Source organism: Bidens hawaiensis, unplaced genomic scaffold (genome assembly GCF_021521415.1).
Source record: "Bidens hawaiensis isolate Kalapana, Puna unplaced genomic scaffold, B.hawaiensis_p1.1 tig00000697_1, whole genome shotgun sequence".
Lineage (NCBI taxonomy): Eukaryota > Viridiplantae > Streptophyta > Magnoliopsida > Asterales > Asteraceae > Bidens > Bidens hawaiensis.
Genome location: NW_027491041.1, coordinates 4,728,275 through 4,746,949, shown reverse-complemented (window position 1 = coordinate 4,746,949; position 18,675 = coordinate 4,728,275). Strand labels below are relative to the sequence as shown.

At 33.2% G+C, this 18,675-nt stretch overlaps 1 protein-coding gene across 1 annotated transcript; it reads right to left on the bottom strand.

Annotated features, from left to right (window-relative positions):
• Positions 1-524: 524 nt before the first annotated feature.
• Positions 525-16,811, bottom strand: LOC143531751 (uncharacterized). Its single transcript, XM_077026991.1, has 28 exons — positions 16,496-16,811; positions 15,754-15,832; positions 13,985-14,060; positions 13,337-13,401; positions 13,212-13,265; positions 13,042-13,142; positions 12,390-12,531; positions 12,250-12,311; positions 12,022-12,095; positions 11,860-11,930; positions 10,916-11,003; positions 10,718-10,790; positions 10,531-10,626; positions 10,322-10,430; positions 9,606-9,699; positions 8,415-8,498; positions 8,182-8,338; positions 7,394-7,578; positions 6,624-6,668; positions 6,497-6,525; positions 5,836-5,957; positions 5,126-5,173; positions 4,102-4,226; positions 3,700-4,016; positions 1,362-2,124; positions 1,212-1,268; positions 639-710; positions 525-551 (listed from the first exon to the last, which is right to left on the bottom strand). Exons 1-28 carry the CDS (start codon positions 16,809-16,811, stop codon positions 525-527), a joined length of 3,531 nt encoding a protein of 1,176 aa, XP_076883106.1.
• Positions 16,812-18,675: the final 1,864 nt, after the last annotated feature.

Genomic DNA, 18,675 nt, shown 5'->3' with positions numbered 1-18,675 from the left:
AATTAAATTAAACCACGTCAATAAAGAACGAAAGTGAATAACAATAATAAACTAATGTCGGTTATACACAATGTTTCAACTACATTTTGAGAGGTACTCAAAACAAATCATCATAACTGAAAATATACAAATTTAATGATTACACAAAACATTATATATGTGTTGGTTAATAAGAGTCAACAATTCCACGTCAAAGATAACAGGAAGTCAAATCAGAAGTTAACAGAAAAGTTAGTAGTTAATAATTAATTGTCGTATAAACATATAGTTAAGGAGTTAGTAATGAGTTGTTAACAAAATAATAACTGAATTTCCCTCTCTTTCAAACCCTAACCACATTTCGAGAATCTTTCTTCCTTTCGATTCTCCGATAGTTAATCGAGCTCAACCATTGATCATTCAATCTACCTCAAAATCAATCGTTGCGTCAAGAAAACCGATTTAAAAAGTACACTTGGTTTAGGCATCAACTCTTTTTGGTAGTCTCATCTGCATGATCAATAAAGATAGCTCATCTTAATTCATTAGGCTATAATATGTGTGACTTGCAACTAGAAATAAATAACAAAAACGGAAATTTAAGAATACAACTTTTGATTTTGTCGTTCGCCAGCTGCAGAGTTGGTTTCTGGACGTACATATGCATATTTCTCGAACGGATCTTGTACTAGGCTTTTAGTCACACTTGTAGCACTAGATGGTGACAGCTCCTACAAATGGTTTTAACTATAAGTCAGATTACAACCAATAAAAAGCCGACACATAGTCTTTGTGTTCAATAAAAAATGCAGCTAAGTTTTGCCTCATATTAATGCAACAATGTTTTCCCATATTCTAGTTATCATAAATTTCTGATGACGTGTGTGCTAAAAGTAGTTTAAAGCAAAATATGTGCTTTCATTTAGACTTGTAAACAAACTAAACAAACACAAACAAAGCATGTTCTTGTTCGTATATTAAACCGAATAAACGATCAAACACGAACAATTAAACAAATGGAATTTTATTTTCGTGTTCGTCCGTTAAGAAAATAAATGTGTCCGTGTTCATTTATGTTCCTTCGATAATATAAACGATGAACATAAATATCTATATGAACGTAAAGAAACAAACATAAACGAATTTAAATGAGCAACTAATTGAACAAATATTTTTGTTCAATTCGGTCATTAATTTTAGAGTTTAGAATAAACTAAGACGCATTAACTAACCTTATTCCTAAATGCATCAATATGTTGGATTTCCAGTCTATCAGAATAAAATATCGCCTGCATTAGGTTCAAAATAATAAAACAAACTTGGTGACCTTATCGCCTGCAGTGTAAAAAATAAATTATAATAATTTCTACAGACAGTAGTACCTTATTTAGAAGCTGCACATTGTATGAATCAGTAGCAACAGCATGCAAGCCAAGGCAATTCTCTTGATTATTACAGAAACTGCAAATAATTTTATTAAATACACAACCATCTTCTTTACTCCATATTCCTTGTTCTGGACTTCTTTCCCATATTTTTGTATCAACCAATGTAATGTCACATACCATAACCGGTACACTTGTGGGACCCACTACAGGCTTCTCTAACTTCCCTTTCCAAATCGATGCCAAATGCGTCTTAGATAATGACATTATTGAACAAGGAACAATATAATTATTTTCCTCAAGGCCTAATGGATGTTTACAAAGTGAACATGTTATTTTCACGTCTTTATTTATAACATCACCAAAAGTGATGGATGATGTTTTAGGATCTGGAGAATCTAACGGTTCCATTTTGACCACTGAAGTTTTGATTCGTTTATGAAAACGTGAATTGACACTCGAATCTAGCAAAGGTGATCGGTTTTGAGATATGTGTGGTTTGTTGGGAGTCACGAATGCAGAAGTAGAACAAGGGGAAGAAAAGGAATGTGGCAGCTGCTGATCTGGCAACTTTGTTTGAAATATGGTTGAATTAGACAGCACATCCTCAGAGACAGGTTCAAGAAAAACAGGACCAGTTTCCTTAATTAGCGCTTCCTTCGCATTTAACGGCTCATGGTTGTTTCTTGGGGTTTCCTCAACAACGGTAAGGTCAAAATCACTAGGAGACATGAAAATTGGTGGTGGTGGTGATGAACACCTGCACAAATATGAAGATCAGAGTGTACAAACTAGGAGTGGCAACTGTTGACGCGACCCTAACCCGACACAAAAAAAAGGCATTGGGTTGACTAACATGACCCGTTTAAAAACGAGTCGGGTTCAGGTTGACCCGTTAACCCGTTTAAGTATTAAAATTAAAATTTTACAATAGAATTTTTGTTTTTGGTTCTCCCGTTTTCCATGTTCAAAATACATTCTTGCAAATTCCAATCAAATTTCATGATTTTAAATATTTTTAAAAATAGAAAAATCATATTTGTGTGTGCGTGGTTTAGGGTTGAAATATTGACACGAATAACAATATGGGTCGGGCTCGGGTTGCACATTTCAACCCGCAATTCCTCAACCTGTTAACACAACACAATTGACACCCCTAGTGCAAACCATAGTAATTAAAGACGCTAGTCGCACTCAAGGCGCATAGGCCTCGTCTGAGGGTTAGTCGCAAAGCGCAAAAAAAGCGAGGGCCTGAGAAAATAAAAACGCACAATAAAAAATAAAAAAAAATATATTATGTATTAGAAAAATAATACTATTCTATAATTAAAATTAGGGCTGTCACTTTTACCCGAAAAAAACCATACCTGAACCCGATAAACCCGAACCGAAGTAATTCGGGTTGGTTCTCGGGTTTGATTTATAAGTTTCGGGTCAACCCGAAAAACCCGAATAAACTTCTAGTTTTGAATTTAAATATATTTTTAGGTATAATAGGCTTAGTCTTAGTTACTAAAGTTATCAGAATCTGAGCCTAATCGACTGTTGTCAATCCAACTATTATGGATCGATTGTTTATTGTTAATTTATGTGTTCCGTTTATTACTAATAGCAACCGTAATCGAACAACTAAATCACGTCTGATTGAAGACAATTATGGTTCAAGATAGTTACTTAGTTTTACTCTTCTTTTGAATTGTTTTATGACTTTATCAAATTATGTTTGTTTATTATTTGATTATTTGCATTACGAGAAAAGAAGAATATGGTGTTTTAATTTTAGCGTTGAAGTTTTTAAATTTTTTTTTGTTTTTTGTTTCATTTTCTAGGATACTCGAAACCCAAATAACCCAACCCAAAAAAACCCGAATCCGAATTAACCACAACTTCCTTAATAAAAGCTAGTAAACCAAACAACTCTAAAATAAATGTCATAAAAGTTATATAACTTAATTTTAATAGATGAAAGCAGAAGTTTAAAAGTTCACTAGTGTTGCAGACGAACCAAAAGAACACAAACAAAGCATGTTCGTAAAACGGTCAAAGACAGACATTTAAACGAACAAGGTTTTCTTGTTCATGTTTGTTCATTAAGAAAATGAACGTGTTCGTTTATTAACAATATAAACGAACGATTGAACATAACTAAGCATAGATAAACGAACATAACTGAGTGGAATTGCAGTCAACACAAACACGTAAATTACAAGTGTTTGTGTGTCAACCCAACCCCACCCGGCTGTGAGAAATCGTTAATGCTAAGAGCCCAAGATTAAGAGGAACTCACACGATAGCATCAAAAGACGCAACAGTTGAAATAACAACGTTGGTATACCTGTTTTGGGTCTCCAAATCATCTTTCAAGTCAACATAAGCTATACCAGTGTTTTTGTCATTCATATTAGATGGCCTTACTTTCTGAACTTTAGATTCTTTTGGAATTAAGGAGCAGTTATACTCTGTTGTCATAGCTGCAGCTTTCTTCATTTTAGTTGTAATGTTTGTTGCTTTGATATCATCTGAGACAGATCTTTGTCCTTTAAGGTTGGGCTTAGTTACTTTATTCTGCTTCATTTCTGTGAACCAGTTTTTTGGCTCCTCAACATCAAGTTCCGCATTGTTCGACTGCATAGAACTTCCATTACTATCAACCTGTTCTTTTATCTTTCATTATTCCATAAAATAAAAACATACTGTTAGTGACGAACATCAAAACTAGTAACAAAAAATAGTATACCTTGATGTCTCTGAAAAACGACTTTAATCCCTCTAATGACTGGTCAAAATTGTCATGCTGTCTAATGGATTTCCTAATCCACTTCGAAATGTAGTTTAAGTTTTTTTCTTGACGGAAACGCTCATCTGATTATAAAATTAACCATGATAAGAACTCACGTGTCATAAAAGTGCACCCAGAAAACCATAGTTGTCAATAGCGAACAACGGTCAATAGTGACGAGCTACCTATATGCTACGTAGCGATAGCGATGAAAAAATGGGCGCTATTTGATGTTAGCGATAAGGTATTAGAAAATTTTTATTATAAAAAATAGGGCTTTCATTCACAAAATATAGTTTAAACAGTGGAACTAGTTGAGTTTGGTGCGGTTTAACCGATTTTAATGCCTAAAAATTTAATTTTTGTTAATTCAGAGAAAAAAAACTAATTATCGCTATATCACGCTATTAAGGCGCTATACATCAAATAGCGGGAAAGTACCAGTTCGCTATGAAGCGCACTACAGCGAGCGCTATTCTCGCTATTGACAACTATGCAGAAAACGGAATCTAAAATAAACTAGAGATAGATATGTAATAACTGAAAGAATATTTTTGCATGTAAAATTGTTGCATTACAAGGTTTTACAGTGTGTGTGCTAGGGAAGATTTCTAGATTGTAAACAAAAGCTGAAAAGAATTGAATGTGTGGTATGTAAGATAGTCACTCTATTAAATAAAATTTAAAAATAAAAAGAGAAACTGAACTGTAGAATAAAATTGTGTGAATGGATCAATTTGGGCCTGTTTAATCCAAAGCAAGACAAACCAGTCAAACCAACATTATTCACATACACAAGTATGCATATATACACACACACACTGTGTGTCTGTATGCATGTATGTGTTAAAAAAAGAACATGTCAAACGAATTAACGATCCAAATTGAACAAAAGTCATCCATTGATAACTAAAAAGGATTTCCAACTATAAGACGCATAGCAGATAAGTTGACAATTGGTTGAATATTAAGGAATCCATACCTAGGAAGATTATGGCTCCATAGTCGAACCTGTGTCGGATGCAGCGGCCTGCATATAAAAGATGTAAAAGTTTAAATTAAAAAAGAAAAAAGATAAAAACAGCCGCAATCATAAAACAGATTTAGAATAATTTGGCACACATTGTGCTTCAAATATTTCAGGTACTATTTCATTCAATAAAATAGTTTATCATCAGACTAAGTGTCAGACTCATTTACTTAGCTTTGGTTACAAAAGATTAGTAAAAACTGTTATCATTGTAGGATAAAGAAACTCCCACATATTACACTAATTACTTTTTGCTTGTAAATGTTCACATTTGGTGAGGCCAGTATGAAAGTTACAGCAGAGGTGCACATTGAAACCGGTTAACCGAACCAGTTTGGAACTGGTATTATAGGAACCGCTTTGAAACCGTAGGTTCCGGAAAGGTTTATAATCTTCAACACAGACCAGTTCCAGACCCGTTAACTCGAACTAACGGTCAAGAACCTATCATAAACCAATCAAGAAACTGGTTTAAACCTGAACCGAAAACAAAAATAGACTGGTTGACTTTTTGTTGACCCTGTGGCTAGAAGATTGTACATGCATCATTTTACATGAATGTTTGGCACAAACCAAATGACAGAAAACTCACATTCTAAAAAGAAATCTTCCTATTCGTTTACATGATTCATTTTAAAAATGGCAACTAAGAAGAATCATACCTGCTGCCTGATTAAGTGCTCGAAAGGCTTGCTGACAGTACCATTCACTGCCACTAAGAAGGCTTTTAGAGGACTTATATGTATCATTGTATTTCTTCTTTTCTGCTACCTGGATATCAAACCTGATGAAACTTATAGCTATTAGCAGCATGTGAAAGACATGATAAACTTCAAGTATAACAAGTATAACATAATTTGAAATACATCCTATGATTCCTATCAAAAATACAAGTGTACACAAAACATAATTGTCAATAGCGAATAGCGGTTAATAGCGACAACCTACCTATACGCTACGTAGTGATAGCGATGAAATAGCGAGCGCTATTTGATGTGTAGCGATAAGGTATTAGGAAAAAAAATTTAAATAGGGGTTTCATTCACAAAATTAAGTTTTACTGTGGAACTGGTTGAGATTGGTGTTGTTTAATCAATTATAATGCCTAAAAAAATTGTTTTTGATATCTAGAAAAAATAAAAAATTAAAAAAAAAATAATTGAAAAAAAATGTATTTATCGCTATATCACCCCGTTGAGGCGCTATAGTTGCATCAGATAGCAGGAAAGTACTGCTTCGCTATGATGCTCGCTATAGCGATCGGCCGATCGCTAGTCTCGCTATTAACAACTATGACACAAAATAAGAAAAAGTGAAGCTTACACGTTTGGAAAAGGAATCCCCACAATTATCTAAAATTTCAGAAGTGGTAGTCAAGGATCATCTTACTAGAGGTTATTGTATAAAACTACAAACAAGTTCAAAATTCTCAAGAAACAACAAAGGATACAACCATTCGAGCGTTTTCATCAGAAAAGTCAATTCCTTCTGAAACCTGCACAGCCCAGATAGGATTTTTAATTCAGTTATTTACATTAAAAAATGTCAAATTATTGTAAACACTTTCAGTACACTTCGGGCATCAATTAAACCATCGATTAGTTTAACCCTTGTGTATAATTAGTATACTTGACCTAATACCATTTGACCTTCCTTTTTAGGTATTTGTTTCCAGTTTTCAGGATTAATTCCATAAATACTCTTACAAGCTTGAAAATTTTCACATATATCCAACCAAAACTAAAAATATCATATATGCCTATCTTTAATGAATTTTTACTTAATGACCATTCTACCCCCGCTCCAATACTTTTATTTAAGCCCTATTTTTTATTTGGATTTTCATTAACATCAACGATGTATTTTGAGAAAACTATTGTTCATGGGTAAAACTAGAAAAATAAAAACAAATGAGTAAAAAAAAATTACGCCAGAAATGGGTAAATAAAAAAGAACTGAAGTTAAAGGTGGGAATATATGAAATTTTAAATTTAAAAAAAAATAAGTGTAAAATGATTATTTATTAAATTGTTTTAAATGAATTTGGTATATTTGATATTTTAACTACTTTGTAAGGACATATATGATAAGTTTAGTTTTGCATGGGTATACATCAAATTTTCCAGGACACATTTGAAACAAATGCACCCTAATTTATGATTCAAACAGCACATCAAGATAAGATGGAAACAATAAGATCAATGTGACACATCAGCATACCTTTCCTCGGCAAACAGCAAGAAATGTAGCTCCCTTTGAGTTTCCTTTGTTCTTTATTGCATTGCAAGAATTTGCATCCCACTTTTTACCCCTTCTCCTACCAGTCATAGGCTTATTACCTTGACGAATTGTAGCATAATAATCTTTCAAAACATGCTCAAAATCATCCTGCCCTCCCCTTGGCTCTAATAATATAACAAAAAGTAACTCATTATTAAAGCACATATAAAATAGCATAAAAAAGAAACATCAAATTAAATTGAAAATTTAAGCCCTAATTTACCATAAAATATTTTGCAATGTCAGTGTGTGAGTGAGTTGTACTATTCACTTGAGACAACTTTTAAAGCAAATAGTACAAGTCAATCAATGCAGTGTTCTTAAGTTACAGTTTCAACTTTCATGAACTTACACTTAGGCCCCCTCCATAACTATTATTTACACCTTTCAATTTTCTACTATGTTTTTGCTTTCGTTTTTCTACCCAATCATAGTATGCCACATGTCACATTCACATTACTTTCTTTATTTCAATTTCTTTTTCATTTAAATTCTTAGATTTATTTTTTGACTTTTCTTATACGCTCATCTCATGTGGGGTGAGTTTACGTAAAGGTTTCGGTTTTATTATATGAACTTTCGAGGACGTTAATTCTTTCCACAGTTTAAAGTACCCGCACACAGTATGTAGTGGCTTCAGTATCAAAAGAGTGTTGCTTTTGCCTTTTGGTGTGTATCTCATGTAAACTTTGAAACATTAATAATAAAGATTAGAGAAATAACCTCACCAACAAAAACGGGTTTTTGCGCGTTTAAGCGAGACCATTGTCCCGTTTGAGACCAGCGACTGCGTAGTTTCTCCATAAGTTTATAGCTTGGGAAGAATACTAAGCATCCACCAGGAACAACTTTGCATATTTCTTCCAGAGATTTGCCAAGTGCATCCTGTACATGAAACAACAATGGCATCATTATACTTAACATTAAGATAAAAACTTCCATCTTTGTTTTATAAACTTACCTGAAAACCATAAGCTTCTGATGTTTTGTAGCTTGCATTCAACGGGTAATCATCTGGCCCTTTGTGGATCACACCAGCCCATAGCTTTTGTATAAAAGGGATCAAAAGTAACATAAGAAAAGATAATACAAGCAAAGTGACAAGTAAATTTATGTTTGTGAGCATTCATTCCTTTAATCCTTTACATGCAATTACGTTTGTTTGTTTAAGTTCATCAATATATTTATTAAAAATTTTCAGACCCGTTACAATTTAATCTATCTAGTCTTAATAACTTTTTTGGCCCAACACATTTTTGGTCACATTTACTTTTAACTATCTCAATTATGTTTGCTCGTGAACTGTTTGTCAATACCATTAACGAACAAACATAAACACGTTCATTTTTTTAACAGGCCAGCCCTAGGGTAACTCGAGCAGGACAACAGGCCGACGCTCGTAATTTTTGGGGACCAAAAATTTTATATATATATATGTTTAAAGAAATCATAAAATAGGTATGGATCTTAATTATTTCAATGTATTTATATATTGAAATAATTATGTATTTTCTTTTTTTTGTATTTTATTCTCATTATTTCAATATATTTATATATTATTATTATTTTTACTAAGTGTTATTATTAATTATATTACTGTTGAACTTTGATTTCCTTTTATATTCTCTCATAGTCATATATACGATTTTTAGAGTTGAGGGTCTCACTAGAAGCCACCTCTCTGATCTATTGGATAGAGGTACGGTGTGCCTACATCCCACCCTCCCCAAACCCTACTTATAGCTTTGCTATTGGTGGGATTCCACTTGGTATGATTGATTGATTAATAGGTATGGATCTTAATCATCCGTAAATATATTGGCCCAAAACCTTTTTTATCCACAATCCATTTAAGCTATTTGGCCCAAACTAAATTTAAAAACTAAAAAATTAAAATAAAAATCAAATAACTCATTAGGGCCTACAGGCCTTTTATTTCAGCTCGGCCAAGGTATTTAAAACAGTTCTGTAACAAAGAACACGAACAAGAAATCTGCGTTCGTTTAATTGTTCAATCGTTTGCTTGTTAATGTAACACGAACAAACACAAACATAACTCCATTTGTGTTTGTCCGGTTTGTTTACAGGCCTAAAAATAACCAAAATGATTGGTAAACTTTTAAAAAGGAACAAAAAAAAACTTTGTTGGTACCTGTGAGTCCACACTAATCACATGTGGAGCCTCAAGAGAGGTACCAAACTGAACCCCAAGTTCTGACTGGAAGGAGCTCATTGGTGACAAAGTCCTGTCATCATATTATTAAATGATTATAAAGATGACACAATTAAATATGGAAATTACACTTATAATATGCATTAAATGTAAAGGCTGGAAATTTAAACAGGGAAACTGTATTAAAGGGTTCTACAGCCTGAGTGCTTATAACAAAAAATACATAATTTCAGTAATATATGTATTCAGTTTCACATAAGACAATAACTACAAGAAAACAATAGAGTAAATTACACTTTTTGTCCTTTAGGCATATAAAAATGTCAGGTTTCGTCTTTAAACCAAAGAAATAACAAAAATCATCCTTTATGTTTTGAAAAGTTTGCACATTTTATCCTTTCACTAGCAGACGTTAGAATTTTCTATTAAGCTCAATCATGTGCTTTGAAAAGCTGAAATGACCAAACTACCCTCATGTGTCAAGGCGCATGACTGGGTTTAACAGAAAAATCTAACACTTGTTAGTTAAAAAGGCGCAACATGCAGACTTTTTAAAACATAAAGGACGACTCTTGTTATTTCTTTGGATTATAGGCGAAACCTGAAACTTTATATATACCTAAAAGACAAAGGGTGTAACTTACTCAAAATACTATGTACTACCAGAAAATCAAATGTAGTATGCATGCACTTACCCGGATGTTAAAATCACTGAAAGAGCACTATCAGCCATGTTCTTGAACACGAGAGCTGGATTCAAGCACCACAAACTAAAAGTACATGGCCAGTCATCAGCAGCAAGTCCTGCTAGAAAATATATTATTTAAATCATATATTTATTGAAATGCCAGGAAACACTAAACTGATATTTGTATGACATCAAATATTTCTATCAACATCTTACCAGCATCACTACTGATGTGACACTGCAATACAAGCTGATAATCACATATGTGTTTTCCATCTTCAGAAAAAAAGTAGGTAAGTGAAGAGAAGAGGCCTGTCAAACAAAAGCAAGCAAAGATGCAATGAGATCACAAGTTTATTTTGACTCCAAGAAAGATTAAAAACATAACATGAAGGTTAATTACCTTCTAATAGCGTGCAGGGCAAGCCACTTAAGTGAGCTACTTCTGGATCTGCATCTGTAGCTATTTTAATGGCCTGTATTTAGTTTTAGAAACCAGTTATTACGTTAATTTGGAATACCTTGAATTATATATCAGCATTACTCTTATAAAAGACTATCTTTGAAAAATACTAGGTCTAACGTCGACGTTAGTCGTTACCTTTGTGGCGCAATCTTGTAAGCTTGGGAAGCACTGCATTGATATGTTTGCTTCTTGAAGTTCTTTTAGAGCTTTATCACCACTCCAACTAACATAGTTGTCACACATTATCACTTAATGTTGAAGGCATACTTTAGATACACAAATGTATAATACCATGAAAATAATCTTTTATTAAGGGTACATATTAGAAACACAACACATCAGTGCCGATCTCCAAAGAATAATTTTTAATTTAAAATGCTATTGGGCCGGCTAGGCCCAATTGTATGCTTAATTTGTTAAAAGCTTAGCTAAATGAGTCCAAATCACTTGGAAATCCTTTAGCACTTTGTCAAAGTATTTTGAGAAGTTACAGGCCCAATGTTACTGTCCAAAATGTTTAATGGGCACTCGGTGACTTATTAGGCAGGTTAGGGCCAACTAAGGCTTAAAGTCATGTAATTAATTATTTAAAATAGGTTTTTGAGTCACACAGTCATTGTATTATTTTTCCCACATTATTCCAAATGTGTAAACTGTAAAGTTATAAAATGTGAAAAATATATTCAACTTAATTTTATCCATTTATTTGCCATTTAATTGATTATATGGTGAAAATAAAACTGTTTAAAATGAAATAATTGGCCAAGTAAATTATGGGCATATTCTTATAATACTTTCCATATAATATTAACTCTATAAAAATATGAAAATCTCAGAATGCATGGTTTATATTAATTTCATAAAAATGCCCAAAAATGTCAAATAATGTCACACAAATAGGTTTTGGGCCAATGGGCCATCAAACAAGGGTTTGGGCCAATTGCTCATGCATGGGTGTGAGATTAATAATCCGTGAAAATGCTTTCATGAATGTCTAAGCTTGTATTGGTTTTAAGCAAGACAATAACAAGAAACACATAAATAAGAACAAAACTTCAACAAAATACCAGATAACTGACCATGAAACTTTATGTTGAAAACTATGCTTCCCCAAGGAATTTTTCCTTAGACTGATCCAACTCATGATACCCTGCCAAAATAAACAGCTAAAATAATTATGTACACTGACAAAATCTGTGCTGTTAAACAATAGTTACTAAACAGAGAGTTCATAGTAATACCTCTATCATTTCATATAAGGGCTGATAAATCTCCGGACTACCTTCACAAAGATTTTCCAGTTCCTTCTGTAATTCTTTTATATATACAAGAGTATTAAAAAATTAATACAAACAACCGTACCCAGTAAGTCCCACCATAGCGAGGCTATTGATAGGGTCTGGGGAGGGTGGGATGTAGGCAAAACTTAACGGAAACAAGAAAGTAAACGGCAAAAAATAAACACTTACGAAACAGAACACCCTCTTTGGCATCTATACTACCAGCTTCCCGAGCTATATCCTCTATATTACTGAAAGAAATCAAAATGAGCATAAAAATCATAAATCTTGAAATTTCTTTTTCCAAATTTGGCAGATTTATTACTCACTGTGCTTCATCAAGGATTATAATATTTCCTTTAACGTTTATTTCCATCGCTTTTCGGATTTGTGGATTCACAATATAACTGTATGGACAAAAAACTATATCTGCCACTTCTGCCATGGCTTGTGCTCCAAAATATGAGCAACCTGAAAATTCATGATCAAAAGTTATTTACTAGGCAGTAGCCTGAAAATTGGAGATATTAGTATATATAAAACTCATTCTATATCCATAAAGTAAAGAAATTAAGAAGTCATAAAGTTATTTAATAAATTTTACATGGAATCAGATTAGTTTCAACACTTCATTAATTGAATTAAAAGTCTTATATCTGGCCTTCCCAAAAACATAAAAAAAATTTCATCATTGTAAAGGTCGATCGTCGATGGAAAAAATAAGACTCCCCACCACCAAAATTTGAGTGAAAATACTAAAAAGAGTATAACTTTTTTTTTATTATTCTTTTTATTAATTCAGAAAACAGAATAATTCTTTACTATAATTAAGGGTCTATTTCATATTGATTAAAATAGGTACCGCCAATTGTTAACTTTATGTTAACTTTGATATTAAAAGATTACTAAGCCCTCTTTTCGAGTCAAATCCGTTGCAGTAGCCTTGTCAAAAAATGAAGTTATTAGAATAAACGGCCAAACCTTCTACCATTTCTCCAACTTTAACAAGATCCTCAATATCATGGACTTCATAGCAGCCTCCTTTTTTGAGAGATGGGTGTGCTCGGATCTTGGGTGAGTTCCTGTTAAAGCTCATAAATGATTATTAATTCTTTTGGAAGAAAGAATCTTGTGAACATGAAAAAACTCACATGAATTCTCTGCAACAAACTTTCTTTTGTTTATTCTCCTTGAGAAGTAGCTTACTACAATATTAAACAATACACATAAGAAGTAGAAACGAAGTATAACGATAGGTCATACAAATAAAAAATACCATTTCTCGTCAATGTTATCTTGACCCCGGACGTTAGAGTTTGTACAGTAGCGTTTTCTTGATCCCTGAAAGACGACCAAAAAAGATGAAAAAGTGCATTATAGACAACGAAATTAAGTACATTTGGTTTTTTATCAAGATCTGAATGAGCCAAAATTTCTGAATGAAAAGATGAGAGCTACATTTCATCATATAGAACATTCATTTTTTTAAATACAGATACGATTAATAAAATAATTATGATATTACTAAATATGTTAACAATTCAGAAGGTTGAAAGGAGAACAACACTTTTCACATAGCTTAAAGATTTAGCATTAATAATCCAGATGGGAAAGGATTAAAATGATGTGACATTTTACACATTAAAATTAAATTTACAAGCTTCTCTAAGAATTGAAAGCCATGAAGTACATTGAAATATAGTTCTATATAAGAGTGGATGTGATAGAAAACATTAAAATAAAAAATAAACAAATAAACTAGAATAGTTTCCTCTTTTAAGCATAATTTTTGCCACAAGAGAAAGCCCATCAACATGAGAATGCAAGAACATATATGCACAAAAAATTCTTGTCAATCAAGATAATAGACCATAGACCAAAAGTACATTGTAGGATGACAAAAGATAAGATGGCTAAAACGAACCAAAACCGCCATAGGCACGTGGTAGCTTGTTTTCCGAAACTCTCCGATCACTTGGCTAATCTGTGAATGTGTCCTCCTGAATAACAAATACAAAAACAATACACAAATAATGTTCTATAAAGAGAGATAAATATGAACGTAAGAAAGTGCTTTAAGTGCGTTAATCCCATATTACAAGCAAACAATGTACCTTCTTATGTTTAACAGGAAAACGTGATTCTTGCTTTTTTTTTACCATGAATTATCAGAATTAATGTTTACATTTGCATGGCTACTGCTTATTAACCTTGTCTATTTGTCTATAGATCAAGTAAGAGCATTCACGACAGCTCCCCTAAAATGCTGTGAGAGGGTTTTGGCAAATTATAGGGTGGGGTTACGAGTGGTTGTGAGAGTAAACTATAGAGTGGAGAGAGAAATGCAGTGATTTTTTGTAAATTTGGGGAGACTTTGTCTGCCCCCATTTGTTATTTAATATTTGTTAAATTGGTTGTGAGTAGAGGGAGAGAAAACTGTAATAATAATGGTATAAAAAAGTATTATTTAATTGAACAGGAGAGAGAAATGTAGTGATTTTTAGTGTAATTATAGAGATTGGGATGGGAGACCTGCCAGGAATGCTCTAAGCAGTGGCGGATCCAGAAATTTATTTTACAGGGGTCGGAAATTTTTGAAGGTCAAAAATTATTGCTATATGCATATATAATTTTTTTCGATTCGGATCGGGTCGGGTCGGATCGGATCAGTTTGTGTTACAAAGTAAAAAATATCAAAATAAATTTAAACAACATTGCAAAAGTTCATTAAAAATTATACTATTTTACATTTTTTACTTCATTAAAACTCAACCTAACCGTTTCACAAACAAAAAAAATATGGATGAGCCGATGAACAAACAAGAGTCGAAAATTCAGATGAATAGAATGTCAATCGGAGTTCGTCTACTCGTCTGATTCGTTGGTCAGTTGTATACTTATGTTATATGTGATTTGATATTTATACAAAACATATCATGTATGCACAACATAAAAACTTACATGTACAACATTATTATGCATAAAACAAAATTCATATATAAATAAAATAAATTATAAAACATAACTATATATTAAATCAGAATAACAAATAAAAAAGTAATACCTAAAAATAAATCTTTAATAAATCAAAAAATAATAGTAAAAAAGTATAAAACTAGTGAAAACTAAAAATGTTGAATTTCCGTTTCAAAAGTTTGACTTTTAAATCAAAATTAAGTTTTTAACTTACTTTTCCAAGGTAAGTTTTTAATGCTTATTATTTCCAATACATTTTAATTTATTATACACCTTATATCCAAAAGTCAAAACCACATTTCCTCTATTCTTCTTCTTCACCAAAGAGTCTCTTTTCATCTTCTTCACCAAGAGACATCTCCGGTCAGAAAACCATTTATTTATTATCTTCATCTTTTACTTTTTACTTCACTACTCTGACTCCGTCACAGAGGTCGGTTTCAAAATTTCATAGGGGTCGCACGGGATAAAATCAGATATATAACACTGAAAAAAAAAATTTCACAGGGGTCGGCCGACCCCCACCCGCTGGGCATAGGTCCGCCCCTGGCTCTAAGCCAACTAAACCAGATAAACTGCATTTCCATCACGAGTACAGCGTTCATGTGCAAAAATATCAGCATTCCCAGGAAAAAAAAAGGCTAAACTCGACAATTATCTATGTGTAATAGAGAACATAAACTACAATCTCATATGCTTTGGTTGAACATAACTTACGTGGCATAGTAGATGACAATGCCTCTTTTTTTTCTCTGATTTGCAGTGTTTGTTTCAGAAAGAGTAGGCATCAGGTTAGCTGTAATTTATAAAGAGAAAGAAACATTAACTAATAATGATAAAAGCAACTGTGCAATATCTTTAACATATAAAACAAGAAATACAACTAAAGCAAGTTGAGCATGATCAATCTAATCTGCAGGACAATATATAAATACAGTAAAAAATAAAAAAGAGGGCAGGATATACAAAAGCATAACATTAATCAGGTGTATGAGCAGTCATATTTGTGCGGAGACTTATAAGTGAATAAAGTGAGAAACAGAAAAGCTTCATTGAAGTTTTAAAATACTCAAACAGCTGCTAGAGTTTTCTGAACCCTACTATCAACAACAATCAGTAGTGTTGTAAATATTGCGATCAGTCACCAATTAATCTGTATTAATCGCTAATCGGTATGCTACCAATTCCATTTCATCTAATCGGGCCTAAATATCAGTAGTTAGGTCTGTAACCAACCAAACGTTAGTTTACGTTTAATAAATGAACGAACACGAATGTTCATTTTGTTTGTTTAGTTAAATGAGCGTTGATTTGTGTTCGTGAACAAGTTCAATTCCTTAACGAACGAAGGAACAAAAACAAGACTTTTGTTCCATTAGCATCCGTGAACAAGTTTAATTCTAAGCATACATACAGACGAACATGAACAAGGCTTCAAGTAGCATAGAATCAATAATACCTGGCGATGGGTGAACTTCAGGAAGAAAACCCCCACCGTGAGCGAGCGGATCAACCAAGGCCTCGTGAGTAAGATTGCCGTAGAGAGAATTGGAATTGGACTTGGAGCGTTGATGCTTCTGCCAAGCGAGAACCGAACAAAGCAGAGACAGTGACTTGCCGGTACCAGTAGGCGACTCAAGCAGGGCGTGTTGAGCCCGGTCGAGCGTTGCGATTACTCGGCTCATGTAAGCCAGCTGAGAGCCGTAGGGAGGGTACGGGAACTCCACTGGTATGCCACCGATGAGTGCTGCTTTAGGCCTCTCGTTTCGCTTCATTTCCACTCCAATCAACTGCTTCTAGGGTTTCAAATCTTCTTTATTATAGACTTTCATTTCATTTTCTTTTCTTTTCGCGGGAACTTTATTTTTAGATTTTTATTCTGGAAAATATTTTTAAACGTTACTATTTGAGACAAACTAGCTTATATGCCCAAGGATTAGAAAAATAATTTTTCAAACATATTTAAATAATGTAATCTATGAAATTTTAAAAATCGAATTAACATATAACCAGGTAACTCAAATGAACAGGTTTGAGCACACGTCACTTCCAGGTTACATTTGCTATTATATCAACACCAGTTTCAGTTTACTATCATGCTCACCAAACAGAAGTCAACATCTCCCCTTTCATAAACATACCTATGTATATTCGTCGAATATTTTTCTGAAAGTTTTATGATAAAACCCATATCCCGTTCAAATTTTGAAATCAAATCTAACAAAAAAAGCACTAAATCTAAAACAAACCCTAATCTTGAATCGATTAAGTCGAACTTGGTAATTGTAGATTGTAATTGTATTTGTGAATTCAGTTGAAAGATACAGGAATTACAAGGAAATATACATAAAACACAAGCAATAAGTCTAGAGTCTATTCATATCCAAAACATACACTCTATTCATATTCATAACCATCAAATATTCCCCTGCAAGCTAAAGACGAGGAACGACCTGTAGCTTGGATCGTAAGAGAAGAAATCGTTGTGTAGATAGAGGCTTGGTGAACACATCAACAATCTGATCATCAGTCTTGATGAATTGGACCGATAGCTTTCTTTAAGCAACCTTCTCTCTAACAAATTGAAAATCAACCTCGGCATGCTTTGCACGTGCATGGAATATAGTATTTGCTGATAGGTAAGTGGCTCCTAGATTGTCACACCATAGACAGGTGCAGAAGTCGAGGAAACATTGAGTTCCTTTAAGAGAGCTTCAAGCCAAGTTAATTCAGCAACTGTGTCTGCCAAGGCCTTGTACTCGGATTCCGTTGATGACCGAGAGACAGTGCGTTGTTTACGAGCGCACCAAGATATTAGATTATAACCAACATAAATAGCACCCCCCCGGTGGATCAACGGTCATCAGGACACCTGTAACATCTCGGATTTTCGTATTTGTATTCGCTTATTTTCATCATCTTTTATTCTTATTTTATTTACTCGCCTAAGCAATAAAGTGAGTTATATCATTCCCTTTTTATTTTACTGATTTGAATCACTTTTGGGGACATATGCGTACTAATACTTATTATCATATTATATACATACACAAACTAACAAACGTAAATATTGTGTGTATTCTATCAAATGCTATTTGTTACTTGCTTAAGTGTTTACTTTATCGCATTCGGAGAGGTCCATCGTAATCACATTATAGTATGGTCCACATAAGCCAACGCCCGCTCGCATGGCAATGATAAACTGACACATTTAATTGCTCATGGTTAGATTGATTATTGCCTCATTTATTTCGTTTTGCTTATTTATATATATTATTGTATCATGAAAACTGGTGATATTCTCACTTAACCTAGTGTTGACAAAATCAACTTTATTTTCTAAGCATATGCAATTTATTAGTTGACTTAAAATTTAATGTGAAGAACGCTTAAAAGGACCTTAGGACAACTGATATTGCAAATGCCAATCAGGTGCTAGAAAGACAGATAAAGAAGAGAGATAATAAGGCTCTCTCCATGCTTAAACTAGATTTATCGTGGGAAGTTTTGACAAGTGTGAATCATCATACTAATTCAAGGCTATGTATGTTGTCGTGGTTGAAATGTTTGAAGGAAATGTGGAACTTCAAGACATAAAGAAAGATCGGCTCAAACAACAATTGGACACGTTCAAATTCA